We start from the raw sequence: 25,425 nt of genomic DNA, 5'->3' as shown, positions 1-25,425 counted from the left end.
ATTGTTTGGGAGAAAAAATTCCTCAATTTATAAAGATTAAGCAAAACAGAGACCTGTAAGTGAGTCCTCAGGTGCAAAAAGAGCAAGAACTTTCTGGGTCTGATCTCCACCATAGAGAGGTACAAAGCCTACATTTGACAGGCTAATAGGAATCTGAAATGACAATTGATTAAACATTAGTGAAGAGTTGGTAAAAAAAAAATATCAGAAACACCATGTTTCTACCAAAATTTTAAACATACATTAACACTAACTGTAGTTTCTTCTCACAGAGGATATTTCTAGTCTCCAGAGAAGAAAAGAAAAAAAAAGAAAAAAACCACATGAGATAGGCTTTACTTTTGCAGGAATTTTGTGAACTTGGGAGAAAAATTAAGTATTTCAATAAGTATCACTGTGCTGTAGCTATGTATCTGAATAAAAACAAAAGCATGATATGCTCTATAAAATGATTTAAAAATTTTATCATCTGTTATTTAGGTCACTTAAGGGAAATTTTTCATTTTCTAGTAAAAGACACTAGGGTATTTTTCCCCTGAGATATATACAATACTTTAAATCTTTTCTGCCTTTAACGAATTAAAGTTGTTCAGTCTTGTCTGACTCTTTGTGACCCCATGGACTGTAGACTGCCAGGCTTCTGTGTCCATGGAATTCTCCAGGCAAGAATACTGGAGTGGGTATTCCCTTCTCCAGAGGATATTCCCAACCCAGGGATCGAACCTGGGTCTCTGGCATTGCAGTCAGATTCTTCACAGTCTGGAACGCTAATTCCCTATTTACACGTAATATTGCCATTCAAAGAACTGTAAAATACTGATGTTGGAAGAAGCTGAGAATTCGTTAAATAAACATCATTTGCCAAAAGAAAAACCTGAGGCCTAAACAGGTTAGAGAATTTGCCTGTCATCAAATTCACACTAGAATTCTAATAATTTTATGTCTAATGATCTATCAAAATGTATTCAGAAATTTTTAATATTTTGGGAAAAGGAAGGCTTGTGACACAAAAAAGTGTAATGTAGTGTTTTGCTGATTTTTTTTCTTTCGTTTTTTAATTAATTTTCTTTTGCTGATTTTTATTCAATATTTATCCGTTTTACTGAAAAGTCTTCTGATAAAATTTTCAAAGGTGATTAGTTAACACTTTAAAAGATAATAAAAGGATACTGACTTCATTATAAACTCAGTGGAAAAGACTGGTAAAAATCACAGCAGGATGCCTTACCGTAATATTGAGAAGAGAAAAACATTCCGGATTTTCAGGGTCCCCAAACCTCAGATCTGACATGTAATCTTCAGCAGAATTTTCCAGTTCCTCATGACTGCAATTATCCAACATATCCACAGGGAATGCCATCCTCTTTAACAAACAACATGGAACAAAATGTTTCAGAGTATGAAATACTGTTTTCAAAAAAAAAAAAGAAATACTATCTTCCTGTACTGAGAACACTTTCTCTGTAATAGCACAGCATTTTATTGTAGAGAGACTTCTTTTTTTTACTACGCCAAGAAAGACTACAACTTGAGCCTGCTGATTTAAATGTATGTCAAAAAGAAAACTTAAACACTCATATTAAAAACAAGCAATGAAATAAGAATTAATGCCCATGCACCTTTGGTCAATTAATTTATGACAAAGGAGATAAGAATATACAATGGACAAAAGACAGTCTCTTCAATAAGCAGTGCTGGAAAAACTGGACAACTATATGCAAAAGAATGAAAGAACATTTTTCTTACACCATTTAAAACATTTTCTTATACCATTTACAAAAATAAACTCCAAATGGATTAAAGCCCTAAACTTAAGACCAGAAACCATAACAGTCCTAGAAGAAAACATACAGAGAATACGCTTTGACATATAGCACAGCAATACTTTTCTGGATCTGTCTACGAGCGCAAAGGAAACAAAAGCAAAAATAAACAAATGGTACCTAATTAAACTGAAAAGCTTTTTCACAGCAAAGGAAATCATCAATAAAATAAAGAAAAAACCTACTGAATAGGAGGAAATATTCGCAAATGATATGACCAATAAGGAATTATTATCCAAAATATATGAACAGCTCATACAACTCTATGTCAAAAAACAAACCAGTTAAAATACAAGCAGCAGACCTGAATAGGCATTTTTCCAAAGAAGTCATACATACAGATGGACAACAGGCACAGGAAAACATGTTCAATATCGCTAACCATCAAAGAAATGCAAGTCAAAACCACAACAATGTATTATCTCACATCTGTAAGAACGGCCATCATCAGAAAGAACATGAATAACAAATGTGAGAGATGTGGAGAAAAGGGAACCCTCCTACACTGTTGGTGGGAGTGTAAAATGGTACAGCCACTGCGGAAAACAATATGGAGGATCCTTAAAAAGCTAAAAGAAGGAATTCCTGGTGGTCCAAAGGTTAGGACACAGCACTTTCACTGTGCTGGGCCTGGGTTCAGTCTCTGGCTGGGGAACTGAGATCCTGCAAGCGAATACCTGGATATATACCTGAAGAAAACAAAAATAGTAATTCAAAAAGATACATGCCGCCCAATATTCATAGCAGCACTATTTACAATAGCTAAGATACAGAAGTAACCTGTTTCCATAAACAGATGAATGGATTAAGAAGATCAGATCTTTTTTTAACGTGGTATGTATATATATATAACGGAATACTACTCAGTCATTAAAAAAAGAATGAAATTTTTTCTTTTAAAGAATAACATGGATGGACCTAGAAGGTAATATGCTTACTGAATTAAGTCAGAGAAAGACAAATACTACATGTTATTAGTTATATGTGGAACCTAAAAAATAAAACAAAAAAATGAATATAGCAAAACAAATTCACAGATACAGAGAACACGCTGGTGTTTACCAATGGGAAGAAGCAGAAAGGGGCAAGTTGGGGAATTAAGGAGTACAGATGATCATGCATCAAACAAGCTACAAGGGTACACTGTTCCTACAGGGAAATGTATGATTAGTTTATAACAACTTCAAATTGCATGTGTGTCTGTGTGCGTGTGCACGCATGCACACACACACTCAGTCATGTCCTACTTTTTGACCCCATGGACTGTAGCCCACCAGGCTTCTCTGTCTATGGAATTTTCCATGCAAGAATACTAGAGTGGATTGCCATGCCCTCCTCCAGAGGATCTGCCCGACCCAGAGATTGAACCCGAGTCTCTTGCATCTCCTGCACTGGCAGGTATATTCTTTACCACCGTATCATAAATGGAATATAACCTATAAAAACACTGAATCGCTGTTTTACACATCTGAAACTAATACTGTAAATCCACTATACTTCATTTTTTAAAAATGAATAATTCCTTAAATGATAAAACTAAATATTTACAAGGTATAGGATATAAACACATATGCATACAAACAAATCATCATATACCTCTCAACATAAAAATTGCTATAAAAGGACACAGGAACTTTTCAGAATCACAGAAACATTCACAAATAAGTTTTGGTGATGGTTGAACAACCTTATAAATTTACTTTTTAAAAAAATCTCTGAAGTACAGCTGTAACGGGTAAATGTTGTTCAGTCACTCAGTTGTTTCTGACTCTTTGCAACCCCACGGACCGCAGCACGCCAGGCTTCCCTGTCCTTCACTATCTCTCGGAGTTTGCTCAAACTCATGTCCATCAAGTTGATAATGTCATCCAACCATCTCACCCTCTGTCGCCCCCTTCTCCTCCTGCCCTCAATCTTTTCCAGCATCAGGGTCTTTTCCAATGTGTCAGCTCTTCACATCAAGTGGCCAAAGTACTGAAGCTTCAGCATCAATCCTTCCAATGAATATTCAGGGTTGATTTCCTCTAGGGTTGACTGGTTTGATCTCCTTGCAGTCCAAGGGACTCTCAAGAGTCTTCTCCAACACCACAGTTCAAAAGCATCAAGTCTTCCGTGCTCAGCCTTCTTTATGGTCTAACTCTCACATCTGCACATTACTACTGGGAAAATCATAGCTTTGACTTTACAGATCATTGTCAAAGCAATGTCTCCACTTTTTAATACACTGTTTACGTTTGTCATGGCTTTTCTTCCAAGGAGCAAATGTCTTTTAATTTCATGGCTGCAGTCACCATCCGCAGTGATTTTGGAGCCCAAGAAAATAAAATCTGTCACTGTTTCCATTTTTTCTACATCTATTTGCCATGAAGTAATGGGACCAGATGCCATGATCTTAGTTTTTTTGAATGCTAAGTTTTAAGGCAGCTTTTTCATTCTCCTCTGTCACCTTCATCAAGAGGTTCTTTAGTTCCTCTTCACTTTCTGCCATAAGGGTGGTGTCATTTGCATATCTGAAATTATTGGTATTTCTCCCAGCAATCTTGATTCCAGCTGTGCTTTATCCAGCCTGGCATTTCACATGACATACTCTGCACAGAAGCTAAATAAGCAGGATGACAACATACAGACTTGATGTACTCCTTTCCCAATGTGGAACCAGTCCATTGTTCCATGTATAGTTCTAACTGTTGCTTCTTAACCTGCATACAGGTTTCTCAGAAGGCAGCTAAGGTGGTCTGGTATTCCCATCTCTTTAAGAATTTACAGTTTGTAAACTGTATCTCTCATGAATACAGCTGTTAAAAAAGGAAGCCAACAACCTAGAGGGGGTGGGGGACACTAAAGATTTTTCACTAAAGTCAAGAAAAATAAGGACTTACCTAATAAATAATATTATATAGGTACTTGCTAATGCACTTAGTTGAGAAAATTAAGACTTCCCTAGTGGTCCAGTGGTTAAGAATCCACCTGCCAATGCAGAAACAGAGGTTCAATCCCTGGTCCAGGATGATTCCACATGCCGTGGGACAACTAAGCCCACATGCTGCAAGTACTGAGTCTGAGCTCTAGAGCCCATGAGCCACAGCTACTAAGATCCACACACCCTGGAGCCCATGCTCCACAACAAGAGAAGCCACTGCAATGAGAATCCCAAGCACAGCAACTAGAGAGGAGCCCCCACTCGCCACAGCTAGAGAAAGCTCACGCACAGCGACAAAGACCCAGAACAGCCAATAGATAATTAATTAATTAACTAAAAAAATTAAAGAAAAAAGCAATTAGAGGCATAACAATTGGGGACAGGTGCATGGGTTAGGGGGAAAAGGAGACTATCTCTACCCCAATTTGCAAATAATACATTTAACTGAAAAACCAAAAAAACAAAAACAAAAATCAATGGAAAAATTATTTCAAACAATTAAGAAAATGTAGTAAAATGGTAAGATATAAAATTACATAGAGAAATCAAGCCCTCATATATATAATAATAACCAGTAAGAAGAAACAATAAATGGAAAGTCCAGGACTTTTTTTTTTTTTTTTTATTAGTTGGAGGCTAATTACTTCACAACATTTCAGTGGGTTTTGTCATACACTGATATGAATCAGCCATAGATTTACACGTATTCCCCATCCCAATCCCCCCTCCCACCTCCCTCTCCACCCGATTCCTCTGGGTCTTCCCAGTGCACCAGGCCCGAGCACTTGTCTCATGCATCCCACCTGGGCTGGTGATCTGTTTCACCGTAGATAATATACATGCTGTTCTTTTGAAACATCCCACCCTCACATTCTCCCACAGAGTTCAAAAGTCTGTTCTGTATTTCTGTGTCTCTTTTTCTGTTCTGCATGTAGGGTTATCGTTACCATCTTTCTAAATTCCATATATATGTGTTAGTATGCTGTAATGTTCTTTATCTTTCTGGCTTACTTCACTCTGTATAATGGGCTCCAGTTTCATCTGTCTCATTAGAACTGATTCAAATGAATTCTTTTTATGGCTGAGTAATATTCCATGGTGTATATGTACCACAACTTCCTTATCCATTCATCTGCTGATGGGCATCTAGGTTGCTTCCATGTCCTGGCTATTATAAACAGTGCTGCAATGAACATTGGGGTGCATGTGTCTCTTTCAGATCTGGTTTCCTCAGTGTGTATGCCCAGAAGTGGGATTGCTGGGTCACATGGCAGTTCTATTTCCAGTTTTTTAAGAAATCTCCACACTGTTTTCCATAGTAGTCCAGGACTTTTTAATAGGTAGTACTGTTTCACTGGTTGTCTTACAATATATTGAAATGAGAAATTAATTTTGCCCATTAAAAAAATATTTATTTATTTGACTGTGCTGGGTCTTAGCTGCAGCATGTGGGATCTAGTTCCCTGGCGAGGGATTGAATCCTGGGCCCTTCATGGGAACTCAAGGGTCTTAGCCACTGAAGTCCCCAAAATTTTTTTTTAATCTAGGGGAAAAGTCACTGAAAAAATAAGTTACTTTTCTTTAAAGTGACCTTCAAATCTATTTTAATACAACAAAAGCATCATTAGATAAGGAACTGAATATCTAATAGAAATATGAGATAAACACAAAAAAGACATATACTGTTATACATACAATTAAACATATTTTTCTGAATTCTGAAGATATGTTAATGAGAGGAAGTTCTTTTTTTTTTTAACCATAATCTGAAATACTGGTCCTAAGAACTTTAAAACCTGATGTACATATGACTGGGACCTTAATTTGTAAATATATATAGAATTTTTAAAATTAAGCTGACTTTTTTTAAATTTTTAAAAATCAAAACCTAGAAATAGAACACTTAAATTCAACCCATCTGCTAGTAAATGTCTAAATAAAAAGAGAAAGTAAGAAAAACTTGTGACACTATTTATGAAAGTGATACCATAGGACTTACAGACAGCTTGTGAAAAGGAGGAAAATAAAAACCAAATTTCAAGAGAGAACCAAAAAATAAAAAAAATCAGAGAACCATCAGGAGCTTATCTAAATAAGATGTTATAGTTAGAAAGGGATCCTAAAATAAAACAGTAGCTCTACATTGAAGGAAGCTTATTTGTCAGTTTGGCAAATCTCTGTATCTCTATCAAAGTCAATATGAAAAAGCAATCTAAGCAAATACAACATTATGTTCTATAGTCAAACCATCAACTATAATGAAGAAACATGGGACTTCCCTAGTGGTCCAATGGTTAAGACTCCACACTCCCAATGCAGGGGGCCCAGGTTCAACCCCTGGTCAGGGAACTAGATCCCACATGCTCCAATTAAGACTCGATGTAGCCAAACAAAAATATTTTTTTTTCTTACAAAAACTAAAAACATGAGTGAAAGAAAACATGAGTCAACAGCAAGTGGAAGAAGCACAAGGAGGACACTAGTTAAAAGAATGTTAGTACAGTAACTGTTTTTGCTTTCCTATAGACAAAATCCCAACTTTGTACCCAAGTAAAACATTCAAAGACACTTAATATGCTACAGAAGTTCAAGAAAGAATAAAAGTATTCCTGGGACTTCCCCTGGAGGTCCAGTGGCTAAGACTCCATGCTACAACTACAGGGGGGAGGCAGGTTAGATCCCTGGTCAGGAGAACTAAGATCCCACATGCCAAGGTCAATTTAAAAAAGTATTCCTCGTAAGCCAACTCAAAAGACTCTCTAAAATATTAACTACCAAAACATGGTATGAATGAAACATTTAAAATTTTTATTTCCTAAGAATAACCATGATGTAAAGGATAAAATATAAATTAATATTTGAAGCTTACTTTAAAAAAAAACATTTATTCATCCTAAACTATAAAGCCTATGAAATCCTCAACTTGATACATGAGATTATACGTTTTCCTAATCAGCATTCAAATTTCTATAACTTAAACATTCACCTGAATATCAATTAAAAACGTCTCCTTAAAAAAAAAAAAAAAAGTCTCCTAAATCTCCAGTAGTATGTAAGAACACTCTTGCTTACCATTCAGAAGACACCGTTACAGATCAAAGGCAAGCAGAACATGACTAGTTGTAAAAAGAGAAGTTTGTTATCCTTTATTCTTAAGCCTTTTTAAACTGAGGTTTTTAAATACAAAAAATAACGTCTTCTGGGTTTATCTGCATTTTTAGTTAAGGATTTTAATAAAAACACAAAATGAAACGATTCTGTTTTCCTGAAATTCAATCATGTAAATACTCTGAAATTTGAATAATAAGCATGACCAGAGGGGAAAAATATGGTTAGAAGGGTTGTGATTTCCTTTCTTTTTTAATAACTAACTTTTATTAAGTGCCAGAATGTGTCAGAACTGTGCTAAAAGAATGCCAAACACTCTCATTCAAGCCTTGAGGCAAAGATACGTGGTGGACCCAATTAATATTCTTATTTTATAGGAAAGTAAACCACCTTGGAGATGTTAATCATTTCCCCAGAGTCACAAAGAGAGAGTAGGTGGCAAATCTCAGATCCAGGCATGGACCTGACACCCAAGCCCATCCTCCAGAGTGAGTAAAACACTGGGTTCTGTGTCACATTTATGACTCATTATTTTATAGTGAAAACCTTTAGACTTGGAGCACTAGAAATGTGGCCATTTCCTGATGCATCTGACTTAATTTTCATATTGTTCATTTTCCTGGTGGCTCAGATGGTAAAGAGTCTGTCTAATGCAGGAGACCCAGGTTTGATCCCTGGGTTGGGAAGATGCCCTGGAAGAGGAAATGGCAACCCACCCTGGTATTCTTGCCTGGGAAATCCCACGGACGGAGGAGCCTGGTGGGCTACAGTCCATGGGGTTGCAGAGTCAGGCACAACTGAGCAACTAACATTGAAAGGATTTTTTTTAAAATCTTTTTTGGAGATATGGAAGCATGACTAATGGGTTAGTTGCTAAATCGTGTCTGACTTTTGCAACCCCATGGACTGTAGCCTCCAGGCTCCTCTGTCCATGGGGATTCTCCAGGCAAGAATACTTAAGTGGGTTGCCACTTCCTTCTCCAGGGGGAAGCATGACTAAATGTCCTTAAATCGATCATTTCTGTGGCAACAAAGCAAGTTCAAAATAAATGTATTTCTTCTTCACTATAGAAGAAATTATTTCACTATTTTCTCTCTCATTTCACCTCCATGGCATCTCCCAACAAACTTAAAAGTTGTTATTTTTGAATATAGTTTAAAAACAACTATAGCATCATAGCTTTTAATATGAAAAAAATTAGAAAATATTTCTCCAACTCCAAAGGCCCAAACATACACCCCTTCTAAAATATTTCTAGGTTTTCAAATCTGTCCTTAAATCCATTACTTTCATTACTGGTCACTCTCAGTGCTAAATTTTATTGGCTAAACAATCACTGATCAGTATTTTAAAAAGATGAAAGAACTAGAAATTATTATAAATCAGTAAGAGCAGCAGGCAACATTTACTGAGAAATGACGACATACCAGACTTTAAAGAGAATGCTGCATGTAACACAGAATGAAGTACTTCTATCAGCCCCATTCTACAGATGAAGACACCGAGCTTTAGAGATTAAGACACGATCAATGTCACAGCACTAGTGGAACTAGAATATGAATCCAGGCAAGCAGACATTCCAATGTAATTATTTTTTACTCAATATGCAAAATCAAATATCATACTCTTTGTCACAAGAAACTTACTTCTGTAAAACATCACAACTACACCTTGTTATTAAACATTGTATTCACGTATCACACCAGAAAGAGTACTTGTATTGGAACCCTGTGCCGATGCCCAGGTCAGTTTTGCCACTGGCCAGCTTCGTGGCCCTAGGCAAGTTACTTACCATCTTAAGCCTTCTGTATTCTTATTGGTAACGTGATGCAACTAAATGGGATAATCCTAAGGACCTTTTCACCTCTAAATGTTTGTAATTGTTTATTTTAAAAAATAGCGGTTAGCTTAAGACTGTGTAAATTACTAGCCTTAAGCTGGTTCTGCTAGGTTTAGGGAGACAGAGAAGGTTAGGAAGGTTTTAGAGAGAAATATAACTTGCTATGAAAAACATCAGTGACTTCTCTCTCTGTTTTTGTTGTTTTTAAGCTTCTGTCCAATGTTATATAACTGAAAAGCTGTCAGATCAAATTGTGTCAAGTACTTTATGCTCTGCCCATGAGATGAACCAAAGGCCTAACTAGATTCTACATGAATGAGAAAGCTTAATGTCCCCTTAAGCAAACTAACTCATCAAAAATTTTATGCAGAATGGACAATGAAGTGTAGAAAGTGTCCAAATTAATTTATAAATTAAGTAAATGGCATGCTCATTAATCCTGGATAACCTGTATAAAAACATAATACACCTCTTACATAAGAACACAAGAGGCCCACCAGCTATTTTATACCCATCTTTTAATACTTCCATCCCCTTTTCCTGAAAAATTATGTAACTGTTTGCAAGAATGAATGTTCTTTAAGAAAGAAACTATGAGAAAGAGCTAAAAATCAAATTATTACTGTGATTTCCCCTCCTTTTTAAGGTTAATTACTGGATATCAAATATATTTTTTATTCTATAATATTTTATTATCACTCTAAGGCTATACATTATAATTTCCAAATTGTTAAAAATATACCTGAAAATAAGAATCCTCTTTGAAAGTATGTGGAACTTTTTGTATGATTATTTAGTGTTCTCTCTTATTTTCTTTATTTCCTGCATATCAGAACCTTTTTTAATTTATTTTTTTAACATATATCCCCTCCCTGACTCCCTCCCATCAAATATATTCTTAAAGCAGGAAAAAATACATATTTTTAACTTGAGTTCCTAAGTTACTTCAAGAGTGTCGCTATTATTGGGGGCTTTAGGAGGAGGAGAAAATCCAAAGAATTATGGAGATTTTAGAAGTGAAAGAGTTCTTAGAAAAAAAATAATTATCTCAACCAGTCCAAGCCTTGATCCTACCTCTGCTGATTGTTTCCCCAAGACCGAAAATAGGTTAGATATCCAAGTAACATAAAAATCTGTGATGGCTCTCAACCTTTTACACAAAAGGCCTGTTTCTGGACCTCATTGTGATTCTCCCTTTGTCTCTTTTCTCCCCACCATCATATCCTTCTCTGACTAACCTAGGTCCTGTATTACATCAGCTCAACTTTTATTCTACTCACCTTTTATCCTTCTATCCTCCTATCCTACGTAAGGCCCTAAATCCAAGATGAGTCTTTCTCCACCCCTAGAACTGAGTTTTTGAGTATGACAAAAATGAAACCACTGAACAGACTGCTACAGTTATCAACACTCAGGTGGGCTCAACAATGCTCAGAAATCCTTTTCTATCCTCTGAGAGAGGAAAAAGATTTGATTACATATAAGTAGTCAAAGTGAAAGTGAAGTCGCTCAGTCATGTCCGACTCTTTGTGACCCCATGGACTGTAATCCATCAGGCTTCTCCACCCATGGGATTTTCCAGGCAATAGTACTTGAGTGGGGTGCCATTTCCTTCTCCAGGTGATCTTCCTGACCCAGGGATCGAACCCCTCATTGTAGACAGATGCTTTATCATCTGAGCCACCAGGGAAGTCCATATATAGCTAAAGATGCCTATAAATGTATGGGTGATGGGACAGGAAGTTAAATGTGGTTCACAGTAGTAGTAGCATCAGTCGTGTCCGACTCTTTGTGATCCCATGGACTATAGTCTGCCAGGCTCCTCTGTCCATAGGATTCTCCAGGCAAGAATACTGGAGTGGGTTGCCATTACCTTCTCCAGGGGATCTTACGGACCCAGGAATCAAACCCGGGTCTCCTGTGTTGCAGGCAGATTCTTTACTGTCTGAGCTACAGGGAAGTCCTACAAACATGATTTATATTTGTTACCTTTTTTAATTTCAAGTAGAGAACAAAAATCAACTTTTGAAGTAATAATCACTGAGCCAACATGGACTATGCACCTGATTCTATTTTAAACATTTCACATATATCCCTGAGACAGTTTTTATCCCCAGCCCATGAAGCCGGGGATTTAATCATCTCATTTGTCAGATGAGGAAGCTAAAACACACAGCAACAGTGTAACCTGTCCAAGGCACACTACGTCTGTGTGTGCAGACTCAACCCCTGTCTGACTCTCTGCAGCTGCGTGAACTGTAGCCACCAGGCTCCTCTGTCCATGGAATCTCCCAGGCAAGAATACTGAAGCGGGTTGCCATTTCCCTCTCCGGGGGATCTTCCCAACCCACATCTCAAGTCTTTTTGCATTACAGGCAGATTCTTTACCAACTGCCCAACCTATAATAAGCAGCAAAGCTAGGATTTGACCCCAGGCAGTCTGGCTGTGAGACTGATCCTTTTAGTCACCATACTAGGCCAGAAAGCACATTAGGATACTAAGATGGTATAAGACTGCTCACACATACCAAGAGAAATCTTATCAGTTTTCTAACAGTTTAATTCCTTCTTCATTTCTAGAAAAAATGGTCCTACATCTAAGAAATCATTTAAACATGAAGGCAATGGGTACCTGGCATGTTTCAGGACTTACAAAAGCAACATCCAGTCACATGGCATAGAAGCTGATGCACTTGAAAGGCAGAATGTGTAGAATACTAGTTAAGGGAGTGTGTTCTCAAGCCAAAACTGCCAGGATTAATAGCTGGGCGAAAGTGAAAGTGTTGGTCGCTCAGTCGTGTCCGACTCTTTGCGACCTCATGGACTGTGGCCCACCAGGCTCCTCCGTCCATGGAATTCTCCAGGCGAGAATGCTGCGGTGGATTGTCATTTCCTTCTCCAGAGGATCTTCCCGACCCAGGGATCGAACCTGTGCCTCTTGCACTGCAGGTGGATTCTTTACCATCTGGGCCGCCAGACTAGCTGTGTGGCTAGAAGCAAATCAGCTGAACAGAGAGAGGAAAAGGGCCTCTGAAGAAGGAATCAAGTTCAAAGTAAAAACTAATACATTAAAAATTTTACATGAAAAAAATTTGCATCAAAAACTCAGGGGCAAACTTTATATAACCAATATGAACCATAAGAATCAGCTTCCTTAATACAAAAGTTTTTAAACTAAGCAAATAAATAAGCAAGTGGCATGAACAGGCAATTCATAAAACAAGAACAAACATAAAAAATGCTCAACTCAAATTTTTTTTAAAAAGCCTACTCCAAGTATTTTTAAAACTAATTTATGAAAAATATTGGTATATATTTATATGTTTATACAGAAAGTGATCTGGAAGGGCTCACATTATACTATGAACAGTAGATATTCCTGGTGAAGGAGGAAGAGCCAAGGGAAGAAAGGAGATTCCACATGGAGCCTCCTTCCTCAATCACTCACTGTGTAGTGTAGGCTCTCTAGGATGCAACTCTGACAAAATTTAGGTTACATGCCTGCATCCAACTTTCCAGGGAGAAGAGTGATTTGGGAGGTTCTATCTTGGGAAGACAAGCAAGGCTCATAGGGCCGACATGGGACTCCTAAGCAAAATGAGTCAGACCACAAATACTAAATGACCACAGCCAGGGATGGATACTAAATCCTCCTCTTCCTGTCTATACGCTTGGAGGAAGATAGAGTAAGCTACTTACATTTCTCAGATACATATGCAAAAGCTTAACAATAAATTAATAGGCAATATGTGAAACAGACATGTGCTTGTAACTGAAGCTTCCACTGATCAACCACATGTGGTTCTGCCGAAAAGAATACCTTTGCCTCTAGAACATGTCAGCTACCCCAGCCCGTCATGACCCAGATTATTAAACAGTTTATAATCTCACAGGAGCAGTTCATAAACCTCAGGAGGGGCAAAATAAGAACTATTTAAATGAATACGCCATGAAGTTTTGTCCTTCAACATTGGACAATCTTTTTTTTTAAAACCTGGCTTCTTTACCATGAAATAGATCCAATTTTATACTGCTTAAAGTAAATACGAGTTTGGCATAGTAAATCTCAAGGACATAGGCAATTTTAAAAAATAGGAGTCTAAATAATATGCATATTGTTGTACATATCTTTACCATATAATATCACAGAGATATGTCTCATTAGAACTAGGAAGATGGATATTTTCGTTTTAAAGGAAATACTAAAACAAAAACAAAACTTGGTCCTTAATTTTGGCTTACAACTTAGGAAATATTCTGCTGAGTCGCAATCACCACTACCACCATCACCACCACCTCTCCCCATTTCCTAATGTAACCAAGGGTTGCTGCTACTTGCAGAGTACCACGCCAACTTTCAAGTTGGCCAACATAAGCAGCTGCCCAACACAGGTTTAACATTCCCCTTCCCCTTCCAGGCTTCTCCCACTCTGCACTGTGAGCCACAGCCTCATACACCTGCTCTTACAATCTTCCTGCAAACTCAGGTATGTATGCTTACCCAGATCAAGTGAAATTGTTTTCTTACATTTCACCGGCAGCAGGCCCAGGGGAAAAAAAGAGATAGTAGTAGCCTTCCTCTCTGGCTTCAATATATTTGTTGTTTAATCACTAAGTCATGTCCGACTCTTCGCAACCCTAAGGACTGTAGCCTACCGGCTCCTCTGTCTGTGGGATTTCCCAGGCAATGAATACTGGAGTGGGTTGTCATTTCCTTCTCCAGGGGTCTTCCCAACCTAGGAATTGAACCTGCATCTCCTGCTTTGCAGGCAGATTCTTCACCACTGAGCCACCTGGCTTCAATACATATTACTATATAAATGAATGACGAAAGACTGAACAACTTTGCATAAATAAACCGCACACTGGTGCTAGAACAAAGAACTACCACAGATAAAATCCATGTGAAGTTCTGCGGCTAGAGGAAGAGCAATAGATGGTCTCTCAACAGGCAGATAGAAGGGGAGACCCTCTAGGATGGGAGTGCTAAAAGGAAGCCAGAAAGCATGCTGAGAACAGCAAGTAGTTGGATTCATCAAGAGAGTTAAGGTATATAAAAAGCAGTGGTATGTACACCAGGAAAATAAATTGAGGATAGAAATAACAGGCCAAGAACACTAGATTAAAGAGTTTGGACTTTATTTTGCACACAGAAGGAGGTAATTTAAAGATCCTGAGCAGCAGAGAGATACCCAAGGCTATGGTTTAAGACAATTTACCCAGCAACTGCGTGTGGGATGCATTAATAGGTAAAAATGAAGGGAGACAACTTGAGAAACTCATGAGTTTCTTGCAAGTTCCTCATGCATACTTCTTTTAACATACTTATCACAGGAGAGTGTGATTTACCTATTCTACCTTTTCTTCATCTATTCTACCAGGCTCAGAACTCCAGAGAAACATAATTTTTCCAAATATATAAAAAGTAGGGATGGGTCAAATGATCTCTGATGTCCTTTCTAACTAATACCTTAGGTCATGCACGACCACTTAGAGAAAGAAGACAGGGAAAAAAAGCACTTAGTTTACAAAAGATTGGTACCATCTAATGAATAATCATTTATTCTAACTCAAAATGTTTTCTGATGATGAAAGAACTATCATTCATTGCTTGCTTACCTTGAACAAGGCATTATGCTCAACATTCTACACATAATAAATTATTTCTCAAAATGATTCTATGAGGTTAACTATCCTTACACACATTCTTCCAATGAGGAGTCTCAAGTGTGAACAGGTCAAGTTTCCCAAGTTCACACAGCTGGTAAGTGGCAGAGTCAGTCTCTAAACCTAGGCAATCTCTCTCCAGAGGGATTTGGTCAGGTTCCTAGATCAAGACAAAAGTCAATATAACCCATAATGTACCTGATCGTACAAATATCATATATCAAGCATATTGTTCAGTCACTCGGTAAGTGTTAGATTTTTTTGAATCTTGCAGTATCCTCTCTTCAGACTTTAGATACTTGTTCTAATCACTATGATCCACCTTCAGAATTTTAAAATGTTTATGACACAATGAATACAAAGCCAACCGTTTTAAAATGAAAGGGAAACTTAAAAGCTGACAAAATGAGATTCAGCTGGTACTAGACTCAATATGAATTATAGCAAGTGTTTTTTTTCCCCAAGTTAAAGCAAAATGATCCCACAATACGGCTTCATTCAAAATGAGGAAAGGTGTACCTCAAGGATGTATACTCTCACCACGTTTATTTAACTTTTATGCAGAGTACACCATGAAAAATGTTGGACTGGATGAAGCACAAGCTGGAATCAAGACTGCTGGGAGAAATATCAATAACCTCAAATATGCAGATACCACCACCCTTATGGCAGAAAGCGAAGAAAAACTAAAGAGCCTCTTCATGAAAGTGGAAAAGGAGTGAAAAAACTGACTTAAAACTCAACATTCAAAAAACTAAAATCATGGCATCTGGTCCCATCACTTCGTGGCAAATAGATGGGGGAACAGTGACAGACTTTATGTTCTTCGGCTCCAAAATCACTGTGGATGGCGATTGCAGCCATGAAATTAAAAGATGCTTGCTCCTTGCAAGGAAAGCTATGACAAACCCAGCATATTAAAAAGCAGAGACATTTGCTGACAAAGGTCCATCTAGTCAAAGCTATGGTTTTTCCAGCAGTCATGTACCAATGTGAGAGCTGGACTACAAAGAAGGCTGAGTGCCGAAGAACTGACTCTTTCAAACTGTGGTGCTGGAGAAGACTCTTGAGAGTCCCTGGGACAGCAAGGAGATCAAACCAGTCAATCCTAAAGGAAATCAACCCTTTCCTTTAGATAGGTCGGAGAGCATCACTGCCTGAGCGGTCATGTGTTTGAGTAAACTCTGGGAGATGGTGAAGGACAGGGAAGCCTGGCATGCTTCAGTCCATGGGGTCAAAAAGAGTCGGACATGACTGAGCAACTGAACAACAATTAGGAGATACAGAAATGGAAAAGGACCCCCGGTCTCTTCATAAGTCAGACAGCATTTAGTCTTTTATTCCATCCTGAGGATCACATTTTAAGAAAACTACACTGAAATGGCATCACCGACTCGATGGATGTGGGTTTGGGTAAACTCCGGGAGTGGGTGATGAACAGGGAGGCCTGAGGTGTTGCGGTTCACTGGGTCGCAAAGAGTCGGACATGACTGAGCGACTGAACTGAACTGAACACTGAAAAACTGGGACGCCTCCAATGGAAAACAATCAGGACGGCAAAGGATCTGGAAACAACAGTACAGAAGATGAGGAAAAGGAACTGGGGAGAAATCAGTGAGGGCAAGTCTTGTTGGACAAGTCTTACAAGGGAAGAAACCTCCCTTCAGTAAATTCTATCCACAAATGTATCACACCTCCTGAAAACACAGATGGACTAATGAGCTCATCAGAGTACCGTTAGTGACTGCGGACACATTCCAGTTCTGACTGGAGTAACACCTCTCCACCCAAGGCACAAGGACATCCGTCTTCATCTAAGCCAGTTCTAGAAAAGAGAGCCAAGAGTCCACGGAATTCAGCTGAGTGATTGTTTGCATATGCAATTGGAAAATCACCGGGATCATTTTATAGAACTACGCCTTTTGTTGGTGTTGCCATTCTGAAAAGCTGCTCAGATACAAAAAGTTAGTATTCACCAGTTTCACAAAGTTTCACTTCATTCAGAATCACTTCAGTTTCTTTTTTAATGGTCTAGAAAATTTTATCAATAAATCTCCTCAGCCTTGAAATTAATTTCAAATACTTTTAAATATGCATTAAATTACAAAGCTAAATATCAATACTTTGAACATGTGTTTGCTTTTTGCTAAATATAGCTATATTTGCCACTCATATGCAGTAATTAATAGAAAATAGGACCAGATATTAAAAAAAATTTTTTTTTTACTTTTATTTTTTGGTCCTACCACACAGCACATGGGATAGTAGATCCCTGACCGAGGATTGAACCCATGCCCCCTGCAGTGGAAGTGCAGAGTCTTAATCACTGGACCTCCAGGGAAGTATCCAGATCTAAAATGAGAAGATAGATTCTTATTCTGGGATCCACAAGAGCTATATGGGGGACTATATAAATTATATTCAATTTTGCAAAACAACACTCATTTCCCCACATTAATACCCAAACTAATGAAAACCAAAGATTTTCTTGGTTTTAACTTGAACTCTACCAACTCAACTCATTTTGGTTATACTTTATCTCATGAAGAGCAAAAGCTCTGACAAGTGGTAGAGAAATCACAATTTTAAAAAAGAAAAAGTCATTGTTTTGAAATGTACCTCAAAAATGTGCTGTACACTGCATGACTGTGGGGAGAAGATAATAAAAAGAAGAAAAAGTTGAGGAACACTGAACTAGATACTTAAAAAAAAATTCTAATTTCATTGATGACGATACTAGTAGTAGCTCACCTTTAGGAATGTTATCACATTTAATTATGCTAACATTTTGAGATAAGCTCTATTATAACTACTCTTACAAGCCAAGGTTCAAACTTATCTATTTGGCTTAAATTGTGAAATGATACTGCCTCTGAATAATAACTACTGTTAAGAATGAGAATAAGTTCATCTGGTATATGACGAGCTGGTTGATGTAAACTTAAAAGCATTAGGAATATGTATAAAAGACTTTATAGACTAAATTCCTTATCAATACAGTTTATTACTTTATCATTGTACAACAAAAAGTCAAGTTGACTTTTTCTCTGTAGCTATTCACTGAAATTGGCTTCTCCATTATCACTATACTGGTATCACCCCTCTTAAGGCCTCCAGTAATAACCTCTCAATTTCCAAATTCACAGGATTATCTTCATTTTACCTTTCTGGTCCTTATGACAGATCAGACCCAACTGACTACTGTCCAGCTTCTCTTTCCTCGACAATACTCTCAAGTTTACTAGTTTCTTTCCTTTCTCAGTTTCTTTCAGCAACTGAACCCTCCTTCTCCTCTCCTGAATCCATAAACGCAGGGGTCCCCCCACATGCAATCTGGACTTTTTTTAAAAAGGAAATTTACTAAATTGATTTGTTCCCAATACATATTAGCAAAAACCTCTGTGCATTTAGATTAAGGAATTTTTAACATTTTAATCCACAATGCTAGACTATAAGCATCGTGAGTAGAGTTTGTCTGTTTTTGCACTCCACAGCATAAAACACTCAGTGTTTGTTGAATAAATGAAAGCTACCTCTGGTGTAACCTAAAACTAACATCTCACTGGAGGAGCTAGTAACTAAAATCATGCTCTTTTTTTCTCTTTTTACTCTGTGCTGAACTTCCTGGCAGGAACCACCTCAATCCCCAGGGACCTAAAACAGGTCCACTCAGTGCACAGGCAATCCTTAAATTCTCTAAAACAAGACTCATCTCTCAAGGTCCACGGTCCCTTTCACCTAATTCTCCCCCAAAAAACATGTCAGCAGGGAGAGGCATGACACTTCTGCTAGGGATGATACATGATACGGAATCATTTATTTTCAGACAGAATAAGTGAAAGAGTCTTCAACTAATCAGAAAAAGTTTAGAGTGGAAGGGTTTAAAACGTTTAAAGAGATGACTCTCAAAAGCATCTAATTATAAAATATTTTTTCTCCAAATCAAAGTTAAGTCTTTTGCTTAAGGTGTATTATATAGTTATTAAAGAAATTTGTAATGATTTGAATACTACTTAAAAGATCAGACTAATCTGGAACTTGTTAGAATCTAAAATCCACAGGTAAAGCATCTTAAGAGTATAATCACTCAAGGAGCAGGCAATGTTGCTACTCATATAAGCTAAGTTCCCTAAACCAATCCTCATCATAAATTCAGAGGAGTCCAATATGACAGCTTACAAGCTTTCCGTGAAAGACTTGATATTTTATCATTGTTTGCGCTGGAAGTCTTATCACAAATGGACTCTTCCCAGGTTCCTCTCACCACATTCCCTGGGCTCACACCCACATTGCCCCCCACCCCACAAAACAAAACAAAAGAGACAAGCAAAGATTTAAAACCCAAAACTTAGTCTTGTCCATATACTAAAAACTTAACCTTGTGAATAATAAATAATAATAAATTAAAAATCGTTCCTCTTGTAGGAGAAAACCAAAACATAGCTTGCAAAGATAACCTGTACATCTTTTGTACATGCAAGCAGACATACAAGGCACGTCAAACCCAGATCCATTTTGGCAAATTCCCTCCAGGGCCCAACTGTGTGTATTATGCAACAGCCACCATTCCAGGCTTTAATCCCTGTCTGTGATGCAGTGATAAAATACAAATGGCCAGAGTATACCCTACTAGGAACTTCAGTAAATTTGTGAGGAGATAAATTAAAAACAAGAACTACCAAATTCTCATGACCCTTGAAAACGACGGAATGTGTAACAGTTCTGAATCACAATACAACTTGTCCTTTGGGTAGTCTTTTAGCAACCTGTCCCTATCCCACTCAAGAATCCTCACACGAGAACGTTTTGTTTGAGGTTTTGAAAGGATATCCCAAAAGAGGAAGGGGTCGCGCGGTTAATTGTGAATCTACCCCAGACAAGGCAGTCAGACCAACTTCCAGAAGCTGAAAAGCCAGTGAGATACTTCATCTGAAGTAAACGCAACCCAAAGCCCTGAGCCATAAACAATCCAAAGCTTCACCCACTGATTTCTTAGGGCACAGGCCTCGAAAATTGCACAATGGGCAGCTAAGAACTAGAACAAAATTGCCACGACCTGTATTTTAGAAGGGAATCTATACAATACCTAATCCGAAAGTGGTTACAGGTAAGGGAGATGGTCAGAGCATCCATGGAAGCCACCTGCGTGGCGGAACCGGAACGCTTCCGCCGCCCCTCCCCCACCCGCCACCAGGTCCGCTTCCCCCAGGCCGAGGCCAGCGACCCGGACTGAAAGGCTCCAGGTGGGAAGGCAGGAAGGGAGCGGGCTCGGCAGGCAGCAGCTGGGGGTCGGGCCGACGCGGGTGGGGGAAGGAGAAGGAGGCATTCCCTCACACAAAATGGTGGCGCTGGCGCGGAGGCCGAAGCACCTGGGAGCGCACCACACGCCCCTCGGAGGAGCCGGCCAGTCGCCCGCAGCTGGACGCGCGCCCCGAGCCCGGGCGGCCGGCGTGGGCCTGCGCCGCGCCCGAGCCCTCGGGGAGGCCCGCAGCTCGTGCCCGCGGCTGTGCGGGGCCAAGCCGGCGGGACGCGAGGCCGGACCCAGCAGCTTCGGCCTGGGCCCTGGGCCCGGGGCCCCCCGCCCGGGACGGGCCGCGCACTCACCTCGGACGCGCCGCCGGAGCCGCCTGAGGAGCCCGGGAAAGGAGGCGGAGCCGCGGGAATGAATGGAGCCGGCGGCGGCTCGCCGGCGACCCCCGGCCGGGCCCGGGCCGCGCCGCTCGCGGCTGCCGGGGCGAGTGCGGCCGCCTGCCCGCCGCCCGGGACACCCGGCTCCTGGTCGGCAGGCCGGCCGCAGCCCACCGTGCCCTCCGCCGGCGTGACGCACTAGCGCCGCAGCGCCTCCAGCCTCTGCGGCCGCGCGGCGCCCGCGCCCACCGCGAATCCCCCCGCCCGCCCGCGGCGCGCGGCCCCTCCTCGACGCCCGGGACGTCGCCCTGCCTCCGGCCGGGCTCGCGGGTCTCGCGGCCGCCGGGCAGGTGTGGGCTCGGCCGGCCGGGGGGCGCCCCGCGGCCCCCCCCCCCCGCCCCCGCGGCCCCTCTCCCCGCCCCGGCTGCCGTCGCTAGGCAGAGAGCGACGCCGCAGCCCAGGCGCTGGCCCGGTATTAAAGAGTGACCTTGGCTTAGCTATAAAAATAGGTGTGGGTAAGCCGCGGGGACCTGGACGCTGAATGTGCGTATTCCTCGACTGTCAACATTCGCAGACGCCCGTCTGCACTCCCCGGGGAGTTCTCCAGCGAGGGGCGGGACCTCCGGGAATTTACCCAGGGTGGGCGAGGCCAGCCGACCTCCGGCCGGGATGCAGGGAGGGCGGGCGAGGACCACTGGCACCGCCCGGCACCTCCCTCTTAAATCCACTGCCACGCTGGAAGATGTAAGCAGAAAGGAGGTAGAGAGCCCCATTCACAATCTGGAAGAGCCCAATCTGGACAAGACAAGACTTCCATTTTGAGATTACCAGGAACCACCAGATTCCTGCGTTGACCTTTTCTCTTTTCTCAGCCTAGCACACGCAAACTATCCCCAGGCGAACGGCGGCTCCACCCTCCTCTCCTCCCCTTCCTCTCCCAACATATTTCGTCTGCCTTAGCGCCCAGGGTCCTTTTGCTAATTACACTCTCGTGGAAGGAAGATAAGTACTCAAGTATTTAAAGCACGATAGATTTCTTTAAAGTAATGCAGGCCATGGTTTAAATATGTTTAATAAATGAATTGAGGAATAGTATTGTGTCAATCCGTAATCTCTGGAAAATAAACTCACCATTCAAGAGCTGCGGCATTGTTTTCAGCTCATCCAATAGGTTTGAAATTGCTTCTTTAATTCCTTGGAAATATTAAGCAATCGCAGTTCCAGCCTTTCATGAATTTACTAATGATCAACGAAGCCAATAAATACTTTTAAAGAACACTTGTTGATAGAGAGATATTTAACTCAGATGTTTTTCGCCAAATAGACTTTTCTAGTTGCTCATAAAAATCAATTTCACATCTCTAATGTTTTATTTGTAATATTTAACAGAAATCTTAAATATTATAAAGTATTTACCATTTTTCTGGCCCTTAACACTGAATAAGATTTAATTGAGCAGGAATTTTGAATACCAGGGTTTTATTCACAGCAAATCTGAAATGAATGAAGTTATATAACTCTTGAATTTGTATTTCTAGGGCTATTTGTAAATCGGAGTCCCCAGGGCAATTCCAAACGATTGCTGCTTTGGCAAGATGTCCTTTTGGCTACCAGGCAACAGGTGTTGAAGACTTGGGCCTTAGAGTAAAGCTAGCCAATACAATTTTTTATGTTTGAAATGCATGAGTGTGGTTGGATTTCAGCTGTTACTATATTCGGTGGCCACTTATGCATGGGAAGCTATCTTTCAGGTGTCTGACCACACTTTAGTAATCAAAGTCACACTCACCTAGCCCCTAAAAGAGAGAGTCCAGCGGTCCCTCATTCAAGCAGCTAAACTCAGTGCTTTCTGTGGCAAGGATCTTTCCTGCTGAACCCTGGTGGAGAAGCGCTGTCTCCTTCTCATGAGGAGTGTCAAGTGAGGAAACTCTGGCTTCATTCTCTTCACTTGCAACAAGATAAAGCTCTGAGTGTTTTAAGGGGAAAAAAAAAATTATTTACTTCCCTATTTGGCTGAGATACAGATACCTTGCTTCTGTTTTTACCCATATTCTGAAGATCCATGGGTTCTAAGTGGATAAAGAACTGAAAAATTAGTCTATCAGATTAATACATGCTATAAATCGCTATGAAAATATTTTAAAATATGCTTTGAAGCTTTTGTCTTAAAAAGTTTTGTAGGGAATAAGAGTTCTATAGCTTTGATTCTTGTTGTTGCATATGCTTGCTTCCCTGGTTACTCTGAGGGTAACAAATCTGCCTTGCAATGCAGGAGTGAAAGTGAAAGTGAAGTCTCTTAGTCCTGTCTGACTCTTTGCGACCCGTGGATTGTAACCTATCAGGTTACTCTGACCATGGGATTTTTCAGGCAAGAATGCTGGATTGGGTTGCCATTTCCTTCTCCAGGGGAACTTCCTGACCCAGGGATCAAACCCCGGTCTGCTGCATTGCAGGCAGACGCTTTATCATCTGAGCCACCAGGGAAGCCCGCAATGCAGGAGACCAGGGTTCAATCCCTGGGTCAGGAAGATCCCCTGGAGCAGAGAATGCCTTACCCACTCCAGTATTCTTGCCTGGAGAATTCCATGGACATGGACAGAGGAGCCTGGTGCACTACAATCTATGGGGTCGCAAAGAGTTGGACAAGACTAAGCAACTAACACTTTCATGCTTGCTTTAATTATTATTTTGTTAAGTTATAAGCAGAAAGAAATATGTTCAGAGTTCTCATTGCATTGTTAGTATATGTCAAAAGGGAAATAAAACCATAGTAAGAGAAACTTGCAACACCTCCAGACTTAGAGGTTGCTGATATAAATGACCCAGAAAAGGGCCCTTAAATTGTATTAGAAAAGAGAAATTCCTAATGGCGAATGTTTTTAATTGTTAGCAAGCTGCAAGGCATTCTACTAACTTTTTTGTAGAAATCAGCTCATTTAATTCTCATAACCAACCTTTGAGGGACATACTAATGTTATCCCCAGTTTATCGACAGGAAAATTGAGGCACACAAAGAAGCTAAGTAATTTCCTCAGGGTCACATAGCTAATAATCCTGGCAGTTGGCTCCAGAGCACACTCCCTTAATCAGTGTTTCATACCACCTTTCATGGACACAAAATCTTATGCCATATGATTGAATTTTGCTTTTGAAGCCCTAGAACATACCATACTTAGATGCAGTAGTATTTTCCTGGACATGAAGAGGAAATTAAATCCTTAGTTAGAAAGAAAACTTGTAAGACTTCCTCACATATATATTAAGCAAAATTATATAATCTGTTAGTTTTTGAAAAGCCAAAAAAAAAAAAAAAAAAACCCAACTTTCCACATCTTTTAAGGGTAATTGCTCTCCAAGTTTTTTTTTTCCCCAAATTCCTGAGAACAGTTATACTTTTGATTTATATATTTATTTAGTGAATGGAAGAAAAGATTCACCACCATCTCTGACCCTCCACTAGGCTTAATGGGCAGAATTGTTACCAAGTCCAAGTTCGCTCTGCTTGCAACTCCATAGGCCAATGAATCTGAGAGAGGAGGTATTGAGGAAAGGAAGAGACTTTAATCAGGGAGCCTGGAGACCAAGAAGAAGGCTGGCTAGCGCCTGAAAATAACCATCTTATGGCATCTGGATACCAGGTTCTGTTATAGATCAGAGATGAGGGGAGGAGAGGAAGCAAAGGAAAAAGGCCATTAATCTTGCAAACATCTAGAATGGCAAGCCTCAAGCAGGGGATGTGTTAATTTCTTCCTTCCTGCCATCCACAGGTGAACAGGGTTCTGAACAAGGGTACTTTAACAGTCTGGCAGAGGGGCAGGATTCCCTGAGCAAACCATTCTGTATGATTATAATAACAAAAACAATGAAAAGCAAGTTAAAGAAACAGTTCCAACATGGAGTCAGAATTGGCTTCCTCCCTGCAACAGAATTAGGGTCCAGTATATACAATATACATGTTTTAAATTCATAAAATTACAGTGAAAAAACTCTCATGACTAAGGTAGCCTAGGAACCTCTAGATCTAAAATACTAGCCAACTAGTTAACCAGTTAGCTAATAGTGACAGCCATGGAAAAGGGGAAGCGGAAAGGTAATCTAGTCATCTTTCCTACTCACCCTAGAAGAATGCTTTATTTCTTACCCAGGTATATAAGGTATGTCACAGGAATGCTTTCAGGGTTAAAAGCGCTATTTTGTCGGGGTTTTCTTTGTCAAACACCACTACTATTTGCAGATTTCAAATTCCTGAATGATACTATGCATTGAGAAAAAACAAACTCGAAGAACGAGAGTAATAACAAGTTTGAGAAGACCAGTTAATTTGTTCTTTTGGTTCAGTTTAATTTAACATGATATATAAGTTAAAGCTCAGAGTATTTGGTAAGTTTAGGCTCAGTTTAAGAGAAAGAAAATGTGATATTTTTCATATTGCTGTTGC

The 25,425-nt window shown here is 39.9% G+C and overlaps 1 protein-coding gene across 9 annotated transcripts in view; it reads right to left on the bottom strand.

Annotated features, from left to right (window-relative positions):
* Nucleotides 1-22,147, bottom strand: part of FAM169A (family with sequence similarity 169 member A) — a 71,068-nt gene extending 48,921 nt beyond the window's left edge. Inside the window, exons 1-3 of one of the 9 annotated variants that reach the window (XM_061129528.1) lie at nt 22,119-22,147; nt 1,229-1,363; nt 54-153 (exon numbers count right to left, since the gene is read on the bottom strand). In XM_061129528.1, coding sequence (XP_060985511.1) covers nt 54-153; nt 1,229-1,363; nt 22,119-22,121 — 238 coding nt within the window. In that variant the 5' untranslated portion in view covers nt 22,122-22,147. The other 8 variants (XM_061129527.1, XM_061129531.1, XM_061129530.1 and 5 more) reach the window with 8 other exon arrangements.
* Nucleotides 22,148-25,425: the final 3,278 nt, after the last annotated feature.

This window comes from Dama dama, chromosome 25, assembly GCF_033118175.1.
Source record: "Dama dama isolate Ldn47 chromosome 25, ASM3311817v1, whole genome shotgun sequence".
NCBI lineage: Eukaryota > Metazoa > Chordata > Mammalia > Artiodactyla > Cervidae > Dama > Dama dama.
Note: the sequence above shows the minus strand (reverse complement) of the source record. Positions and strands in the feature narration are given on the sequence as shown.